Genomic DNA, 17890 nt, shown 5'->3' with positions numbered 1-17890 from the left:
GATTGAGTTGGATCTTTTTGATGCTAGAAGTTTTTGATGTTGGAGTTTTGTGTTGGAGTTTGGTGCTGAAATCTTATGCTGGCTCCCTGGGAAGTAAGCATACAGAGGAAAGAGAAGCAAGCTCCAGGGAGAGAGGAACCCTGAGCCCAGAGAGAAACAAGACCCGGGAAGAGAGGAACCCAGGAACCCTGAACCCTTGCAGATGTTGGCAGCCATCTTGCTCCAACATGTGAAAATAGACTTTGGTGAGGGAAGTAACTTACGAGTTATGGCCTGGTATCTGTTAAGTTCCTATCCCAAATAAATACCCTTTATGAGAGCCAACAGACTGCTGGTATTTTTGCATCATCACTCCTTTGGCTGACTAATACAGGTTGCAAAATATTTTTACATATGACACTATAGTTTACTAAACATAGATTTCTAAGCTGACTATACATTTATCTGTATAAATGTATGTATGTGCATGCTAACACAAATGCATGCTATTATACTCCATCTTAGTGTGTGAACTTTTTTAAAAAAAATAGATGATAGTCAGGGTTCAGGAGTACTTACAAGTTGTCATGGGTATTTAAATTTCTTCTTCAACCAGTTCCTGTTGATTCTGCATGTTTATCTCTACTCATTTTCTATGAAATGTCCTATTGCCCTTTTCTTAGTTGAGGCTCTCATCGTTATTCATGTGGACTGAAGAGTAACTACCTAATTGGTCTTTCTCCTTTGGGCCTTAGGCTGCTCATTCATATTACTTTCTGAATGATCCTTCTGTAATGTGCAGCATATCTGGGTTCTCTTCCATGGCATGCTGGATAGAGTTCAGACTGCTTAGCATGGTGTAGAAGGTCTTTTTTGATCTGGCCTGCTCCTAGCTTTTCAGCTGCATTTCCCAACTCTCTAACATATGATGTAGTTTGAGGAAGTGCATATATTGCATTTTTTATGAAACTTACTTGATGTTCCAGTGCATGGAATTCTGTTTTACACCATCTGGCTTTTGCACAGTGAACTCCCCCAACTCTCTGGCTGCCTTGTGAATAATATCTCCTCCTTTGAGCTTCAGGTCAAGGACTTCTTCCTGTGTAATATCTGTGGAATTGTAATTACAATTACATGTGGCTCTCCTGCATCACTTCTAAAGTTGTTTAAATATAAAAATCTGTCTTTTCTCCTCACTTACCTGGGTTAAATACATTCCTTATTTATATCTCTCACATTGGCCTAAGGCAGAGTATGCAGAAGGCTCTTAATAATGTGGAATGAGTGAGTTGGGAGGACCTTGGTGTTCAGTTAGTCCAGCCATGTATCTGATAAATGCTCTCTGTATATCCCTGTCAAGTGTCCAGATAACCTCAGCATGAACACCTGCAGTTAAGAGAAGCTCATTCCATTTTTGCACTGTGATTATTAGAAAGTTCTTCCTTCTTTTGAACTGACATTGGCCATCTGGTAATTTCCATCTGTTTGTTCTTTCCTTTAGAACAGAATAAATGTAAACCATATTTGCATGTGATAACCCCTTCAATTATTTAAACTTAACTATAATTTCCTCCCACTTTTTCTCCTCCCAGGCTTCAAGCATTTTCCACTTTCAGAAAGCTTTCAAATGCGTAGTAGACAGGCTTCTCAATTATTCATACTGTTTCACAAGTATACTGTATTTCTTTGAACTCCCTCTCTGATCTGGACATGATTCTTTCTCTGGGGAGTCGGTGGGGTGAGGAGGGGGTAGGTAGGTGGAAAGGGGCTCTTTCCTCTTTTCCATGGTGCTTCTTTATCATTCAGTAAACATTTGTTGATCACCTACTGGGTGCCAGACTCTTATAGGGAATATAATGGTCAGCAAAATTGACATGGCCCTTGCTCTCATGGAACACGAAATAAAGCAGTTAAAATTGAAATCAAAAGTAGGAATTCTAGCAAGAAGTAGACCATTCTAGAACCATATTGGTGGATACCTAACCTCACCTGAGTGGGAAGAAGAGGTTCATGAAATGAAGTTAAATGGGTAGAGAGACATTAAATATGCATTTAATACCAAGGCATTAAAGATGGTTGGGGTGATAGAAGCCTATGGGAATGGAAGCAGAAAGGATTCCGGGCATAGGGATGGGGACCTAAGTTAAGAAAGAGTATCTTTCAGGAACTAAAAGAAGGATAAGGGATATGGGATTGGTTCAAAATGAGACTGGAGAGGTGACCTTATGAAGATTACACTGGATTTTGTGGAAGACTCCTTATGATCTTCATATTAGGATTTTTAAATTTCCTTCTGATAGACTCTTCATCTCAACCGTTTGAAATATTTTCTAATTTCACATTTTATAATTTGAAATTTGCCATCCTTCTCAGCTAAATGTCACTTTGGGGAAGTGAGGATTTTAAATAGAGAAAAATAAAACGTAATAAGTAAACCCACATGACTAACAAATACGAGTAGTGGAACTCTGCAGTTGGTCTGCTTAGGTTGGCATGCCCTAACACATATTAACTGTCTAACCTTGGAAAAATTACTTATCAATACCTGAGTTTTCTCACTCCTAAAATGGGGAGACAGAGTTGCTATGAAGACTGAGAAAACACTTCTAAGTCCTTGGAACAGATTCTGGCACATACTGCTGAATAAATGCTGGATACTATTAGTAGTAGTGTTGCTCTTTATTACATTTTTATATAGTTCCTTAGGTTTTACAAAATAGAAATCTAATATATATATATTGTTTTTCAGACCCTTTGTTAAGAGATCTCAACAGTTGATTACAGCTCCACACATTTTAACAACGTTCAAGTAAAGAGCACTGTAGGACGCTGCCCCCAGGCATGTTTGAATGCTGTGGTAGCTTGCCAAAGGCGAAACCCTCTAACTCCTGTCCACTTGCATGCTTCAAAAGGGATCCACAGAAATGCGTTTTTCCCATTTCCACTAGACCATAAGCGCAGTACCTTCAGTTACTTGAAAGAGTTTCAGTAATTTATAAATGTTTAAATATTTGTCCTTTAATTTTGTCACCATCCCTTACTGAAAAAGCAGTTTCTAGGAAACACAACATTTGAGTCCCATTCGCTGCTATTTGTATTATGTTTTCACAAAGCCTGCTTTAAAAGATGGGAAAGACAGCAAGTTACACATTACCGTATTACATGGGAGAACTCATACACATCGTTGTATTTTTATTTAACATTTAACGAAAAAAGGGGGAAATCACTGAACTTGGAAACAAAACACACCACAGTCATTCGATGAAACCATCACATTTAGGACACCTGGCACTTCCACTGAGCTCCAGTCACAAGCCATCACTAGCGTGACTGAGAACAATCAGATGCGGAACGCCAACACAAAACACAGGAAGGAATCTTTTAATAAAACATTACAGTAAAACTGAATCTCTTTGTAGCCTTTCTTGATTGATTTCCTTTAGAAAAAGTTTCCCACACTGCTTTTTTTTTAATAAAAGATTTTTCTTATCTAATCATCTAGCCTCTTAAACCAAAATTTCTCTTAAGAATCTCTGAAAATTTGTTTGTGTCTTTCCTCCCTGAACTTTCAAAGATATTCTTTCTGAAGTCTGCTCAGTATTTTCCTTGCCTACTACAAACTTGCCCTCCCCACCAATACCCTGCTCTTCCTAATTGGTCAGAATTAGGGTTGAAATACTAATTTTTTTTAATGGAACATGAAATTTTCATCTGGAAATAGCTCTTTCCTGCACAGTTGGAGGCAGTGTTTTTCTCCTCTGTACTCAAGTTTTGTTTGTTTTTTTAATTTGGTATTTTTCTCTTGAGGTGGTGTCATTGCTTCTGTTTTTTTTAAGTTAGTTACTTGGGTGCACGTTTTCTCCTTTACAGGCTCAGGTTCTTGAAGGTGGATACCCTTTTTCCTTCATTGTAACACCTAGGATACTGTCACTTAACATAGCAAGCTCAGGAAAAATGTGTTGAATGCATGGATCAGTAAGGAACAGTGAAAATATGCAGATTTAAAGAGATAGAATCCATGATTATAGCCTTCTTCTTTGTAGGTTTTTACAGGTTCTTCCTGCTTGCACTGAAGATGAGAAACTGCTGATCGATGTCATACATTTCTTAAATAAGTTAATGAAGGAACAAAGAAAAAATGCATCAGTAGAACTTCTGAGCTGGATTCTAGAGTTACTTCTTAGACATGTAAGTATTGTGAAAGAGCTTGGATTTTGATTGACAAGTGATTTTTTTGTAAAAAACTATTAATAATTATTAGGGCTAAGGGCAACTTTTGTTTAGGTTACACTTACTGAAGTAGTCACCTGTTGTAATATGTGACTCATAGCCACCAGGTCTTTCTGATGGGATTATGTCTATGTTTATTAAAATTCTCTAGAATGAATGAAATACTCAGTCTTGATGTTAACTAAACCTTTAAATTGGAATGTGAGGAAGTAGATAGCAAGCCAGTTGGAAGCAGTGAAAGGGGGATAGTGATGGTGAGGTTGGAAAGAATGAGGGAAAAGCAGTTCTCAGGTTTTAACGTAAGTTTACTGTAGTTTTATGCTTTTACTACTATTTTCAACTTTTTGGTTCACTGTGTTCTAAGAAACTTGTCAAGAGCTCAAGAAGCTAGCTTGCTATGTATCATCTATCTGTGTGTTTTTATTTTTTTCCCCAATACTATATGAATTTACTTAACTTGGCCAAGATAAACCTTTGCACAAATTATCAAGGGGTAAAAAACCAAAATTCTACTAGGGTAGAAGATAGTACACCTTATAAGACAAATAAATAAGTCCTGTTTTTTATATATGTATATATGTGTGTATATATATATATATATTTTTAAAGATTTATTTTGTTATTTATTTCTCTCCCCTTCCCTCCTGCCCCCGCATTGTCTGCTCTTTGTATCCGTTCACTGTGTGTTCTTTTATGTCCTCTTGCATTCTTGGTGGCACAGGGAATCCATGTCTCTTTTTGTTGCATCATCTTGCTGCATCAGCTCTCCGTGCATGCAGCACCACTCCTGGGCAGGCTATGCCTTTTTCGCACAGGGTGACTCAATGCGGGGTGCTCTCCTTGTGCTTGGCACTCCCCTATGCGGGGGACACCCCTGAGTGGCATGGCACTCCTTGCACATGGCAGCATCGTGTGTGGGCCAGCTCACTACTTGGGCCAGGAGGTCCTGGGTTTGAACCCTGGACCTCCCATATGGTAGGCAGAGGCTCTATCAGTTGAGCCATGTCTTCTTTTCCTGTTATATATTAATACATTTGCAAAGCTTATTTAAAGAGATGGTCTCTCTAAAAATATATAGTGCCAATATGGTATAAGTTAGAAAATCTAATTGAGAATGTTATTTTAAAATCTACATGTTATATACATGAATGTGTGTGTATAAAACTTGTCTACATGTTTATTCTACCTTACTACAGATTGATTTAATTAGGAATGATCTTTTTTGTTCACAGTTGTGTACTGAGCATCTAATGTAGTGCTTTGCACAGAGTGGATTTGCAGTAAATGTTTATTAACTCACTAATAAACACATGACATTAAGTAAGCCATACAGTTAATTGCAAGAACTACACATAAATTTAATTTCTAACTGTTAAAGTCTAATAAAAAAGAATGATGCATCATGCTCAAGGTTATTGATAAGCATAGGATGTAAAACTTTAAGAATACTAGTAACAAATGGAACTTAAGTATATGCAAACAGAATCACTCAGCAAACCCAAGTAGGTTTTTTATTAGAAGCACAAGATTGGTTCAGTATATGAAAATATAATTTAGAATATTGATAAAGCAAACAAATACCAGAATGGGAATAGACAAAATCCAATAATTCCAAATAAAAATGTTTAAGGAAATCAATAAAAGGATCCTACATTAGCACAATTTTTTAAAGAAGAAACCCTAGGGGCACACCCCATCGAAGTAGATACAGTGCTTAGTATAGTACTGACACATAGTATGCACCCCCAAAATATTGGTTGGTCTTTTATTATATTAAACATAATGTATACACAGGGGCATTCATTCATTAATTCAATAGGCATTTATTATGTTTCAGGGAATATGCAGGCCAAGGTCTAAGCTTTGAGTGCTGGGCAGACCGGTTTGGGGAAAGGGCATAGCCATCACCTGGAGAAAGTCTAAGGCTCAGTTTGTTGTATCTGTTGTGGTGTGTGTGTTTACATCAGTAGATAGTCGTCTTTTTTACTGCCAAATAATAGTGTATAGTATATACTGTTCACACTTTTTCTCTCCTACTTAACAGTACATCCAATAAATCTTTCCATATGGGTGCATAACTTGTTGAAAGACAAGCTGAAGTTCAGTTTGCAGAATAGAGCACTTTATTTGGGACACCAAAAGTTTTGCTGTAGCAAGGAAGCTGAATCACTTATGAAAATGAAAGCAGTTTCAAGATTCTGGGACAGCGTTTGGTTTTTATATACATAAAAAGGAAGTTAGCTTAAGTTGTCTTGATTAGATGGGGATTGTTTGCCATTTAGGGCAGGTGGGCTTTATTTTGTATTGGGTCAATCTTAACTAACTTGTGACTTGACTGGCCGGCTGGGTCAGCAGGCTGCCTTTGTTGGGGATTTCAGATTTGAAAGGGTTTCAAGAGGAAGCGCACGAGGGTGTGCAAGGAGGAAATAGGGCACAGTTTTTTGTTTTTGTTTTTGGCTCTGAGGGTCCACCAGGGCTTGCTCTATATAATTTTATTAATTTGTTCCATGTATAGATGTACCATCCATTCATGCATTCTTTGATACCATCAGGGTTAAGCATGTGTCCTGCACTAGCCCCACCCATCTATACAGAGAAGGTGAGTTTTCACCAGCAGTCGAAGAGGGTGAATGTTACCACCAAATGTTCTGGAAGAGTTTTGCTGCCCCAGGGTACAGAGAGGGTGGAGCACATTCCCCAAGGATTATGGTAGTTAAGGTCAGCACCCCACGGGTCTGAGAGGGGTGGACCTGTCCCCCATGGATTAGGGAAAGCCAGGTGGTCAACTCGTTGCTCTGAGAAGGTTGAGTCTGTATGCCAAAGGTTAGGGAAGGCCAGGTGGTCAACTCGTTGCTCTCAGTGGGTTGAACCTGTTTGCCAAAGGTTAGGGGAAATGTTATCTTCATGTCACTGTTATTAGGGGCTTAGGACTCTAACCCAAAGATTGGGTAAGGTTTGGCAATCACCCCAACACTCTTGGAGGGTGAGGTCTGGAGTTTGGTCGACACCCAGATGCTTGATGAGGGTAGAACCAAGAAAATGGCCATTGGGCAAGCATGTGGAAAAGGTAGGTTCCTATACGGCGCAAAGGAGAAGAAATCATCATCTAAAGAATGACTCTCAGACTGAAATTGAATGAAGGATGCCCTGCAGGTTTACTGAACAGTAGAGGACCCGTGACTCATGTTTCTCTCCCAATTTCTCCTTAGTGTAATGAAAATGTTTATCCTTTGTCCATTTGTATATTGGAAACAGGTAAATTGTTTTGTAAATTTCAGAGGTCTATAGCAGACAGGACTTTGCCCCAAGACAAACTGTATTTCTTTAAATTGATTGTGATATGATTTAGTACTTGCATTGTTACTGATAAAGTTTTTTCGAAGACTGTAATGTCTTTTTGGAATTCAGAGGGTAGAGTATAGCAGTTTGATATGGTTATGAATTACAAAAATAGGTATTTGATTATGTTTGTAATCTGGTCTGTACCTGGGCGTGATTAAGTTATGATTAGGGCTTTGATTGAGCCACATCATTAGGGCATTGAGTCCTTGCCCCTTGGTGGCAAGATAAAAGGCATGGCAAAGGACAGAGTTGAGGGTTTTGATATTGGAGTTTGATGCTGAAGCCTTAAGCTGGAGCCCCAGGAAGTAAGCTCACAGAGAAAGAGAAGCAAGCCCAGGAAGAGAGGAACCCTGAACCCAGAGAGGAGCAAGAAACTGGAAGGGAGGAACCCAGGAAGCCTGAACCCTAGCAGACATCAGCAGCCATCTTGCTCCAACACATGAATATAGACTTAAGTGAGGGAAGTAACTTATGCCTTATGGCTTGGTATCTGTAAGCTCCTATCCCAGAATAAAAACCCTTTATAAAAAACAAACAATTTCTGGTATTTTGCCTCAGCATCCCTTTGGCTGACTAATACAGTACTGTTCTAGACACTGGACAACAAACATCCTGTGTGCGGTCATGATGCACAAAGCGAGGGAGCAGTGATAAATAAAAGAAGAAAAATAAAACTGGATAAGGGATAGAGAGTGATAGGGGTTCCACCCTAGAGGAACTGGTCCCAAAAAGACCTCTCTGAGGAAGAATCGTTGGAGCAGACACCTGAATGAAGTAGGGGAGCCAGCCAAACAGAATAGGGGAGGGAGAGAACCCAGGCTTAGGTATGAGGAAGAACTTGTTTAGGGACAGCAAGGACAGTGAGCTGGAACTGAGGGAGGGCGGGACGGAGCAATAGCAGACGATCTGTTTACACATAATTGATTTCACTGTTATTCAGTTATGATTTTTCAACTCTTTATTCAGTTGTTACTTAACCATAATCGACTTAAACCATTTTCCTCTTGGTGGACAAAAAGGTTGTTTTTAGTATTGCTATTATAAACAATTCTGCTATGAATACTTGTAGCCATATCATTTATCACATCTGCAGGTATATTTTACGGACTAATGTTCTAGAACTGTAATTGCTGAGTCAGATTACAAATTGCAGATATATGTGTGTGTGCATGATGGTATATTTTTTAATAGAAATTATAAATTGTATACCTTAGAGATTGAATCAATGTATGTTTCCTCAGGCAATGCTAGAGCTGCCTTTTTCTCCACTATTTCATCAGCATAGTATGAGGTTTTGCTTTAAGTACATAACTTATTTTGAGTGAAGTGGAGATATTTTTCTGTTTGGGGCTTCTTTCTTTCCTTTTCTGTGAATGGTTTGTTCATGTCCTTACCAGTTTTGCCCCCACTATTGGCTTGTTAGTCTTTAAAACAAAAGCAAAACAACAAGAGGCACTCCATAATCAGGAGATTAGCTCTTTTATCTATGATAGGAGTTGCATTTGTTCTTTTCTTGTTTGTCATTTGTCTTCTGACCATGCTTTTAGTTTTTTGCACTTAATTATCATAGCCTATCTTAGCTACCCATTTCAGCCTCCAACTTTTATTAGATATGTTATTTTTACTCCACCATCTTTTCTAGTATTTACATTGTGTTCCAGGACTATAATTTCTTCAACCCCTCATAGTCCTAAAGGTTGTGTGTATGTTTGCATTTCAGGAATCCAGTCTTTTCTCACCCACCTTCCCCATTACCACCCCACACCAAGCCACTATCACCCTGCCCTGGGCTTATTACCCATGGCACCTGTGGGTCTGAAGACAGCTCCTAGCATGGTGTTTGAAAATAAGTCACATAGTGTCACTTTTCTCAAAATCTTCCATCACCCTTATTTCTCATTCAGATTAAACTCTCAAGTATTTACTGTTGCCTCTAAGGCTCTCTGAATATCTATTGATTCTGAATATCTTTCTAACCTCCTCTTCTACCCCTATATGCTACTCATTGGCTCCTGGCTGTTTTCGAAACTTGCTGCTCACAACTATCTGAGTGCCCTTGCATTTTCCTCTCCCCTCTGGCTGGACTGCTCTTGCCTAGACCTTGGTATGTGGTGACTCCCACACTTCATCCAGCATTCTGGTCTTCTGTTAAGCAGAGAAGCCTTGTCTGACCAGCCTTTCTAGTGAAGTGCCCCTCCATCTCTGTCTCCCTCTACCTCCTTGGGCTATTTTAATTTTCTTCATTCCTCTTGGGACTACCACCTGGAGATTATCTCTGCTTCTTTTCCCTTTACCCCTCTGCTCCCCATTAGAATGTAGACCCCATGACACTGTCTTTAAGTAGTCAGATTTATGAGTGTCTTTATAGGTTCCAGAGCTTTCATCTTCTTAGATCTTCTTTTCTCTAAAGTGTCTTTTAAGCTTTTTTTTTAAAAAAGATTTTATTTTATATTTATTTCTTTCACCATCCCCCCCCCCCATTGTCTGCTCTCTGTGTCCATTTGCTGTGTGTTCTAGTGTGTCCGCTTGTATTCTTGTCAGTGGCACTAGGCATCTGTGTCTCTTTTTGTTGCGTCATCTTGCTGTGTCAGCTCTGTGTGTGCAGCACCACTCCTGGGCAGGCTGTACTCTTTTCGCTCAGGGCGGCTCTCCTTGCAGGGCACACTCCTTATACGTGGGGCTCCCCACGTGGGGGGCACCCCTGCATGGCACAGCACTCCTTGCCCACATCAGCACCGTGCATGGGCCAGCTCACCACAGGGGTCAGGAGGCTCATCCTTGGTTTGAACCCTGGACCTCCCATGTGGTAGGCAGGCACTCTATCAGTTGAGCCAAATCCACTTCCCTCTTTTAAGCTTTTAAGTTTTAATTTTTCTTTGTATCTTTAGTTATTGGTAATTTTTTCTATATTACGTTTATTTTTCTGAATAATTAGCAGTTGTTACAATATCATGTATTTCTCCTTGGTTTAAATTGTCACCTTTTTTTTAAAATCATAAAGTAATTCTTGTAAATACACAGCTCTTGGATTGTACTTTGTATTCCTTTGAAATGTCCATATTTTCTGAAGAACTACATTTAAAAATATTTTAGCAAGTTTCTTCTTAGACTTCTTAAAATATATTTTTATTGTCTTCTTTTTTTTAAAGATACTTAGGTCACACAAAATGTTACATTAAAAAATATAAGAGGTTCCCATATACTCCACTCCCCACCCCCCGACTCCTCCCACATCATCAACCTCTTTCATCAGCGTGGCACATTCATTGCATTTGATGAATACATTTTGAAGCACTGCTATACTGCATGGATTATAGTTTACGTTGTAGTTTCCACTCTCTACCAGTTCAGTCAGTGGGTTATGGTAGGATATAGAATGTTCTGCATCTGTCCCTGCAGTATCATTCAGGACAACTCCAAGTCCCCAAAACGCCCCCCAGTCACACCTCTTCTCTCTCCTGCCCTCAGCAACTCCTGTGGCCACTATCTCCACATCAATGATACAATTTCTTCCATTGCTAGACTCACAATAATTCTATAGTGGAATACCAGTAAGTCCACTCTAATCCATATTTTATTCCTCCATCCTGAGGACCCTGGGATGGCAATGCCCACTCCACCTCTAAATCGAGATGGGGCTTAGATCCCACATGGCTGATGGATGGGATTCTCCTGCTTGCAGCTGTAGATTCTCTTAGGTCCCTGGTGTGGTGGTTGACCATCCTCATCTCCCTGTTAGCTGACTTGGGTAAGTCCAATGAACTGGAGAGTAGGTATTGCAACTCTGCTGAGGCTCAGGGGCAAGCTGGCACATGGACAGTCCAGAGATTAAAGTCTCCTGAGCATACACCAACCCCAGTGCCTCTCTGCAAACTTTATTCCTTATATTTTTCTCTGGTTAATTTTACTTCTTCCAGGTCAACTTTATGCTTATTTTGTGAAATTAATTACAGAACAGTTGTCAATGGGAAAGCATTATGTTGAAATTTTATTTGATTCTGTATGTTTAGCAAGAAATACCTTAAGATGAAAAAGACATGATAAATAGAAAAACATTCATAACACAAATGAGAGGGAAAAGGCTTATTTCTAAAATACATTTATTACATCCTTAATAAGATCATTGAATTTCTGAATATCTTTTATAAACCAAAAGAGTAAAACCTAATGTCATTATAATTCTTTATAGCTTTTAAGCAGGCTTAAATATTTTGGAGATTGGATATTAAAATATTATTAAAGGAAGCGCTGTCAAACTTTTCTCCTAGATGGGTTTTTTTAAATATATATATTTTTTAAGTCCGTTTTTGGTCTATATGTTTTTTATAGCTTAATTATTTTACTCATTTGTTTCTTTTAAAAAATAAGTTCTAAAATAATATCCTTTTCATTCTTTGAAACAAGATTATGGAGATTATGGTTGCTTGGATTGTGAAAATAGATATAATGGGCTTTAGTTTTAGAATCTTTTCTTGAAAATTTGTGCAGTAATTGACCTTGTATAGTTTGAATATAAGACTCTTACATAGTATATAACAAGAGAAAAATCACTGTGCATATTATTTAAGTTCTATAACTAGCTAGTCAAAACCGTAGATTTAATAGTGAATTTTTTTATATAATGAGTGCCATTGTAATTGTATAACGTATTCTTAGCTATGAAATTAAAACGAGATTTCTACTAGTTTCTAAATGATCATAATATAGTTTTAATTCAGTTTTAGAAAAGGTTTTTTGGATTAATTAAATTTACTTACTTCATATAGTATCAGGACCCTCTTTGGAAAGTTTTTACTGTATGTGCTTATAGATTATTATCACTAGGGTTATAAAAATACTTTTAAAGGTAAGCAAAGTCGAATTTGTCATGCACTATCAAGAAAGTTTACTCTCTAAATTCTGTGCTACAAGAATTAAATTGATGTTATGTAAGAACCAATTGTTGAAGATAAAGGAAACCTAGAAAGTCACAAACGTTTTAAAGTTTAATTATAAATTTGAAATGAGTAAAGTAAGTGAGAACTTATTTAAGAAAGTCAGTAAGATAGCATTTTCAAAGCAATTCATTTTAGCAATTTTTTTTGGAAATTTGGATTTTTTGGAAATTATTTTGGGGACCTACATGAAAAGATATGTAAAAGCTATATTGGAAAAACTAACAGAATTATTCAGATATGCGTACGTGATTCAACAGAAGAATGTTTATAGGAACTGTAGAGAAAAATCAACTAACTTACTAAAAACATTTGGAAACTTTCTCTGTTAAATTTTTTCTTTGTTTATTAAAACATTCATTTATTACAAACATAATTCTTAAGCACTTTAGGATATTGCATCACTGATCTATATTTTACTGTAACGATATTTTGTTCACATGTTAAGATAAACTTGAAGTGCTGAATTTGAATAACTTACTTTTTAGAATGTGTTTTTAGAGGGAAATTCATAAGAGCAAGTGCCCTATTTTGTAAGCATGTAAGACTGTTCAGAATTACACAGCATGTTTCCTTTTCTTGGTTGACTTTCCCAGACTCATCTACTCTTGGAGAGTTCCTTGAGGCCCTCGAGGCCCTTACTCATCCTACTGAGGTGGCTTGCTGATGGGTATAAATTGGATAGGATGAGTGGTAACAGTGTGTACTTAAAGAAAGTGAACGATCGCTATAGAAATTGCTGCCTTTTGGAGGTCAGCAGTGGCAAAGTAATGACCCAGGTAGTGGGTTTAAAATTAAGTCTGAATAGTAATTTCTAAAGACGAAAACTTCAGCTATGATTTAGCACTTGTGATCAATAAGCAACACTGTGACATCTGTATTATACTTGAGTGGTAATTCCTCTGATTTTTTAGAAGTGATGTAGCTGAGTCTTAATGTTCAACATGTAAATTGAAGATAAGTTGTAAAAGGGGGAAATCTCAGCAATTTATGACTTATTAATAGGATGAGATTCTTATTGTTAGCTTCTATTTAATTTTTATTTGTATGTCAGAATTAATAATTCTTGTATTTTTTACCAACATGGGATTTGCATTAGAAGCTGCTTGTTCATTTTGTCAATATTTAGGGAAGTTGGAGGGATGGTATATAAATCAGACTTTGGTTATTGTGGGGTAAAAATATTATAGGAAATATATTTTTATGATTTTACTAAATATACATCTTGATTCTTTTACTCATTTATGAAATAGCTGTAAGTTGTAGTTAGTTTTCATATTTTATTTGATCTAAACAAGGTACTTCTTGCTCAGGATGAAATGAAAAGTTGGAAAAAAATACTGTTTAGGTTTGAAACTATGGTAAAATAAGTTAAAAACAAACATCCTCTCAGTACCTTCCAAAGGCTCTAAATTATAGTTCTAGTCTGCTGGGCAGTCAAAAGCAGTATACCAGAACTGGGTTGACTTTTACAAATGGGGATTTTTTGTTTACAAGCTTACAGTTCTGAGGCTGTGAAAGTGTCCAAGTCAAGGCATCAAGGCAGTGCTTTCTTCCTGAAGACCAGCTGCCAGCAGCCCTGGACTCTTCTGTCACGTGCAAGGCACAGGGTGGCAATGCTTATCTCTCCCTTCTCTTCCATGTTTCATTGCCTTCAGCTTCTTGCTTGTGTGACTTTAACTCTCTTTGTTTGAGCTTCATTCTCTTATAAAGGATTCCAATAAGAGAATTAAGACCTACCCTGGGCTACACTTAACTGCAGTAACCTAATCAAAACAGTCTTACTAACAAAAAGTTTACATACACAGGAATGAAATAACTTTAAAAATAAACTTTTTTGGGGTCCATATAGCTCCAAACCATCACAATTATATTATTTATAATTGTGTGTACCTGATTACAATATTCTGTATATCCTAATATAAGCAACTCAAAATTTTCTTTCCATATTTTTGTTTCTTTTCTCTAAAGGAAATACAATAAATTTTGAGTTGAGTTCTTTAGGTGAAGGATTTCATAACAATAGTGATTATATTTTGATTTTATCTCTTTTTGTTTGCCGTTGTATGTGCTTTTGAGGTGATATAATGCCAAGGATGGAATATAAACTACTTTAGGACTTTGATGGTGCAGAGATATGCTCTGCCCATTTTTATGACCTTGGACAACTTACTTAGCCTCTTTGTAAGCCTTGTTTGCCCATCTGTAAAATAGGAGTGAAAATGCATAGCTTCTAATTTAATTAAAAAAAAATGAAGTCTTGTTCTTGTTCTCTTTTTAGGAAGGGACTGTGGCATTGTAGGCATGAATAATTAATCTGTATGTCTATTCATGCTGATGGTTAATGTATTTTCTACTGTCTCTGTATTATTAGAAATACTCATATTATGTTTCATTAACTACAATTTTGTCTTCAGTTGGAAAAATAGGAAAAAGTTTTAAAAGTACCAGCTTACTTTTATTTATTTGTTCATTAGCCCATCAGTGATGATTTCAACAATAATACACAGCATTGGTTTGGATATTGTGGGCCTTCTCATACCCTGCTTACTAATGTTTATTAGTATACTCTTATTGTAGAACACTTGAGCAATAAATATCAAAAGCATTAAAATTATTATTTTGTTTTAATTTAGTAATTTGTTTGCCTCAAATCCATGTAGAGGAAATCACTGGAGATGACCATACTGTTTGTTGTAGCTCATTGAAATTTGAAATCATTGATTATGTAGGAGCTGGTGTGGTGAATCCTAGTAGTTGAAAGCAATCATTTATTAAAATAATGTTTTTGAAGAAATATTGATATTATCAAGTAGAAAAAAGTTACCAAAAAGATGCCAGTTTTGCTAAAAATTTTAATTATGATTATTTTTATATTTATACTCATAACAACAAAGCAAGAGTATGTACCAACATGCTAATAGTGGCTATCTCCGTGAGGTGTGATTGTGGGTGACTTTTGCTTTTCTCGTTGTGCTTCTCTATATTTTTCTGTTTCCTATAATGAGTCTATTTCCCCTTTGTTGAGATAAATTGAGTATCCTCTAAGTGTAGAACATCTCTGCTAATCCTGTAATCATTTGACATATTTTCAGGAAGGATGCATGCCTCCTAGTTAGGTAATATAATTCTTAATCTAGAGCACAATTAGCAACAAAACCTTTATATGAGGGGAGTGGATGTAGCTCACTTAAGCACCTGCTTCCCATGTAGGAGGACCCAGGTTTGATCCCCGGTACTTCCTAAAAACAAACAAACAGAGAAAGCCTTTACAGGAAATGACAAATGGCTGACTTCTAGAATAAATATGTGTTCTTTTACAAATTTCATTTTTTAGAGCCCAAATCCACTATTGGACCTGCTGGTTCTGACAGAGTCCCAGGCACGAGAAGAAACAGAGGACATCCGGACGGCGGTCAGACAACAGCTTCAGAAAGAGCTGATCGCTCTTTTCAACACCTTGTTGTTCAGTTTCATGGAAATTCCTGACAGGTACCATGTGTATTGTTGAAAATTCAAGTATACGTTTATAGAACCTAGTTTTGTTTTTATTTCCATAGTTTTAATTTCTCACTCCTTTCTAGTTAGAAGGAAGAAAGACTTCAGTGATAATCAGTTATATTGATCTGCTGCTTTTTGCTTCAAAGAATTTCTATAATAGCCCAATTGTAACTTCTCAGTTTTTTTCACTATTCATACATACATGAGCACAAACACGCAGTATTTTCTATTTCTTTAGGGTTTTTGCTTCTTGAGCATCTTTTTATTCTCTGCACATCTATATTGGCAAACACACTCATTCCTGTGACTTTACCGATTATTTTTACACTGATGATCAGATGTATATTTCTAGTTAAGACTTCTTTTTGTTTTTGAAAAATTTTATTAAGATAAAATTCACCACTTAAACCATTTTAAAATATGCAATTGAGTAGTTTTTGGTAAAGTCACAGTGCTGTGCAAACACCACCAAGATCTAATTCCAGAATATTTCCATCACTCCAAAGAGAAACTGATACGCATTAATAATGTTATCATTCTCAATTCCCTCCTCTCCACAGTTCCTATCAACCACTAACATGTGTTTTATCTCTGTGGATATGGATTTACCTATTCTGGACATTTCATATAAATGGAATAGTACAATATATATCCCTTTGGGTCTGGCTTCTTTCACTTAGCACAGTGTTTTCAAAATTCATCCATGTTTTAGCATTTATTGTAGTTCCATTCTTTCTTAAGTATTTATTTATAATCCACTGAATTTTGACAAGGATGCCAAGCCTATTCAATACGAAGAACAGTCTGTTCATCAAATGGTGCTGGGAAAACTGGGTAGCTACGTGTAAAAGAGTGAAGTTAGACCCTTACCTCACATATACACAAATAATATCTCAAAATGGATGAAAGACCTAAATGTAGGAGCTAGAACTATAAAATTTTTAGAAGGAAATACAGGTGTAAATCTTTGATTTCCTAAATATAACAATAAAGCACCAAAAAAAACCCAAAAAATAGATTAATGGGACTTCTTCAAAATTAAAACCTTTGTCCGAAGGATATTATAAAAAATTGAAAACACAACCTACAGAAAGGGAAAAATTATTTATAACTCATATAATTGAAATATCATTTCACACCCACAAGAATGACTGTTATTTACAAAAAAGTAAAGTAAGTATTGGAGAAGATGTGGAGATATGAGATTTCTAGTGCATTGCTGGTGGCAATGTAAAATGGAAATCAGTTTGGTGGTTTCTCAAAAATTTAAATACAGAATTACCATATGACCCCACAATTCTATACCCACAGAAATTAAAAACAGTGACTCAAACAGATACCTTACACCAGTGTTCATAATAGCATTATTCACAGTAGCCAAAAGGTAGAAACAACCTAAGTATCTGTCAACAAATGAAAGGATAAACAGAATGGGGTACATAGGCACAATGGAATTGTATTTGGCTGTAAGAATAAGTGAAGTTTTGATACATGCTGCATTATGGTTGAAACTTGGAACTTTATGCTGAGTGAAATAAGCTGGGCTCATAAGGACAAATATACGATTTCACTTAAATGAAATATCTAGCTATAACAAATTTGTAGAGACATGTGGATTGTAGATTACCAGGGAAAGGGCAGGGAGGAAGAGGGTACTGTGCTTAGTGGATTAGTAGTAATCTGTAGAGTGTAAATTTTGAAAATTAAAAAAAAAAGAGGGAAACGGACTTTGGCCCAGTGGTTAGGGCGTCCGTCTACCATATGGGAGGTCCGCGGTTCAAACCCCGGGCCTCCTCGACCCGTGTGGAGCTGGCCATGCGCAGTGCTGATGCGCGCAAGGAGTGCCGTGCCACGCAAGGGTGTCCCCCGCGTGGGGGAGCCCCACGCGCAAGGAGTGCGCCCAT

At 37.0% G+C, this 17890-nt stretch overlaps 1 protein-coding gene across 1 annotated transcript in view; it reads left to right on the top strand.

Annotated features, from left to right (window-relative positions):
- The window catches only part of RTTN (rotatin), a 201554-nt gene that overhangs the window by 89641 nt on the left and 94023 nt on the right, over positions 1-17890 (top strand). The window contains exons 26-27 of the mRNA XM_004461516.4: positions 4023-4167; positions 15823-15977. Of these exons, the coding sequence (XP_004461573.1) occupies positions 4023-4167; positions 15823-15977 (300 nt within the window). The remainder of the gene's footprint in view (positions 1-4022; positions 4168-15822; positions 15978-17890) is intronic.

The sequence above is a fragment of the Dasypus novemcinctus genome, chromosome 16 (assembly GCF_030445035.2).
Source record: "Dasypus novemcinctus isolate mDasNov1 chromosome 16, mDasNov1.1.hap2, whole genome shotgun sequence".
Taxonomy (NCBI): domain Eukaryota; kingdom Metazoa; phylum Chordata; class Mammalia; order Cingulata; family Dasypodidae; genus Dasypus; species Dasypus novemcinctus.
The sequence above is the reverse complement of the archived record's forward strand: the minus strand, read 5'-3'. Positions and strand labels throughout refer to the sequence as shown.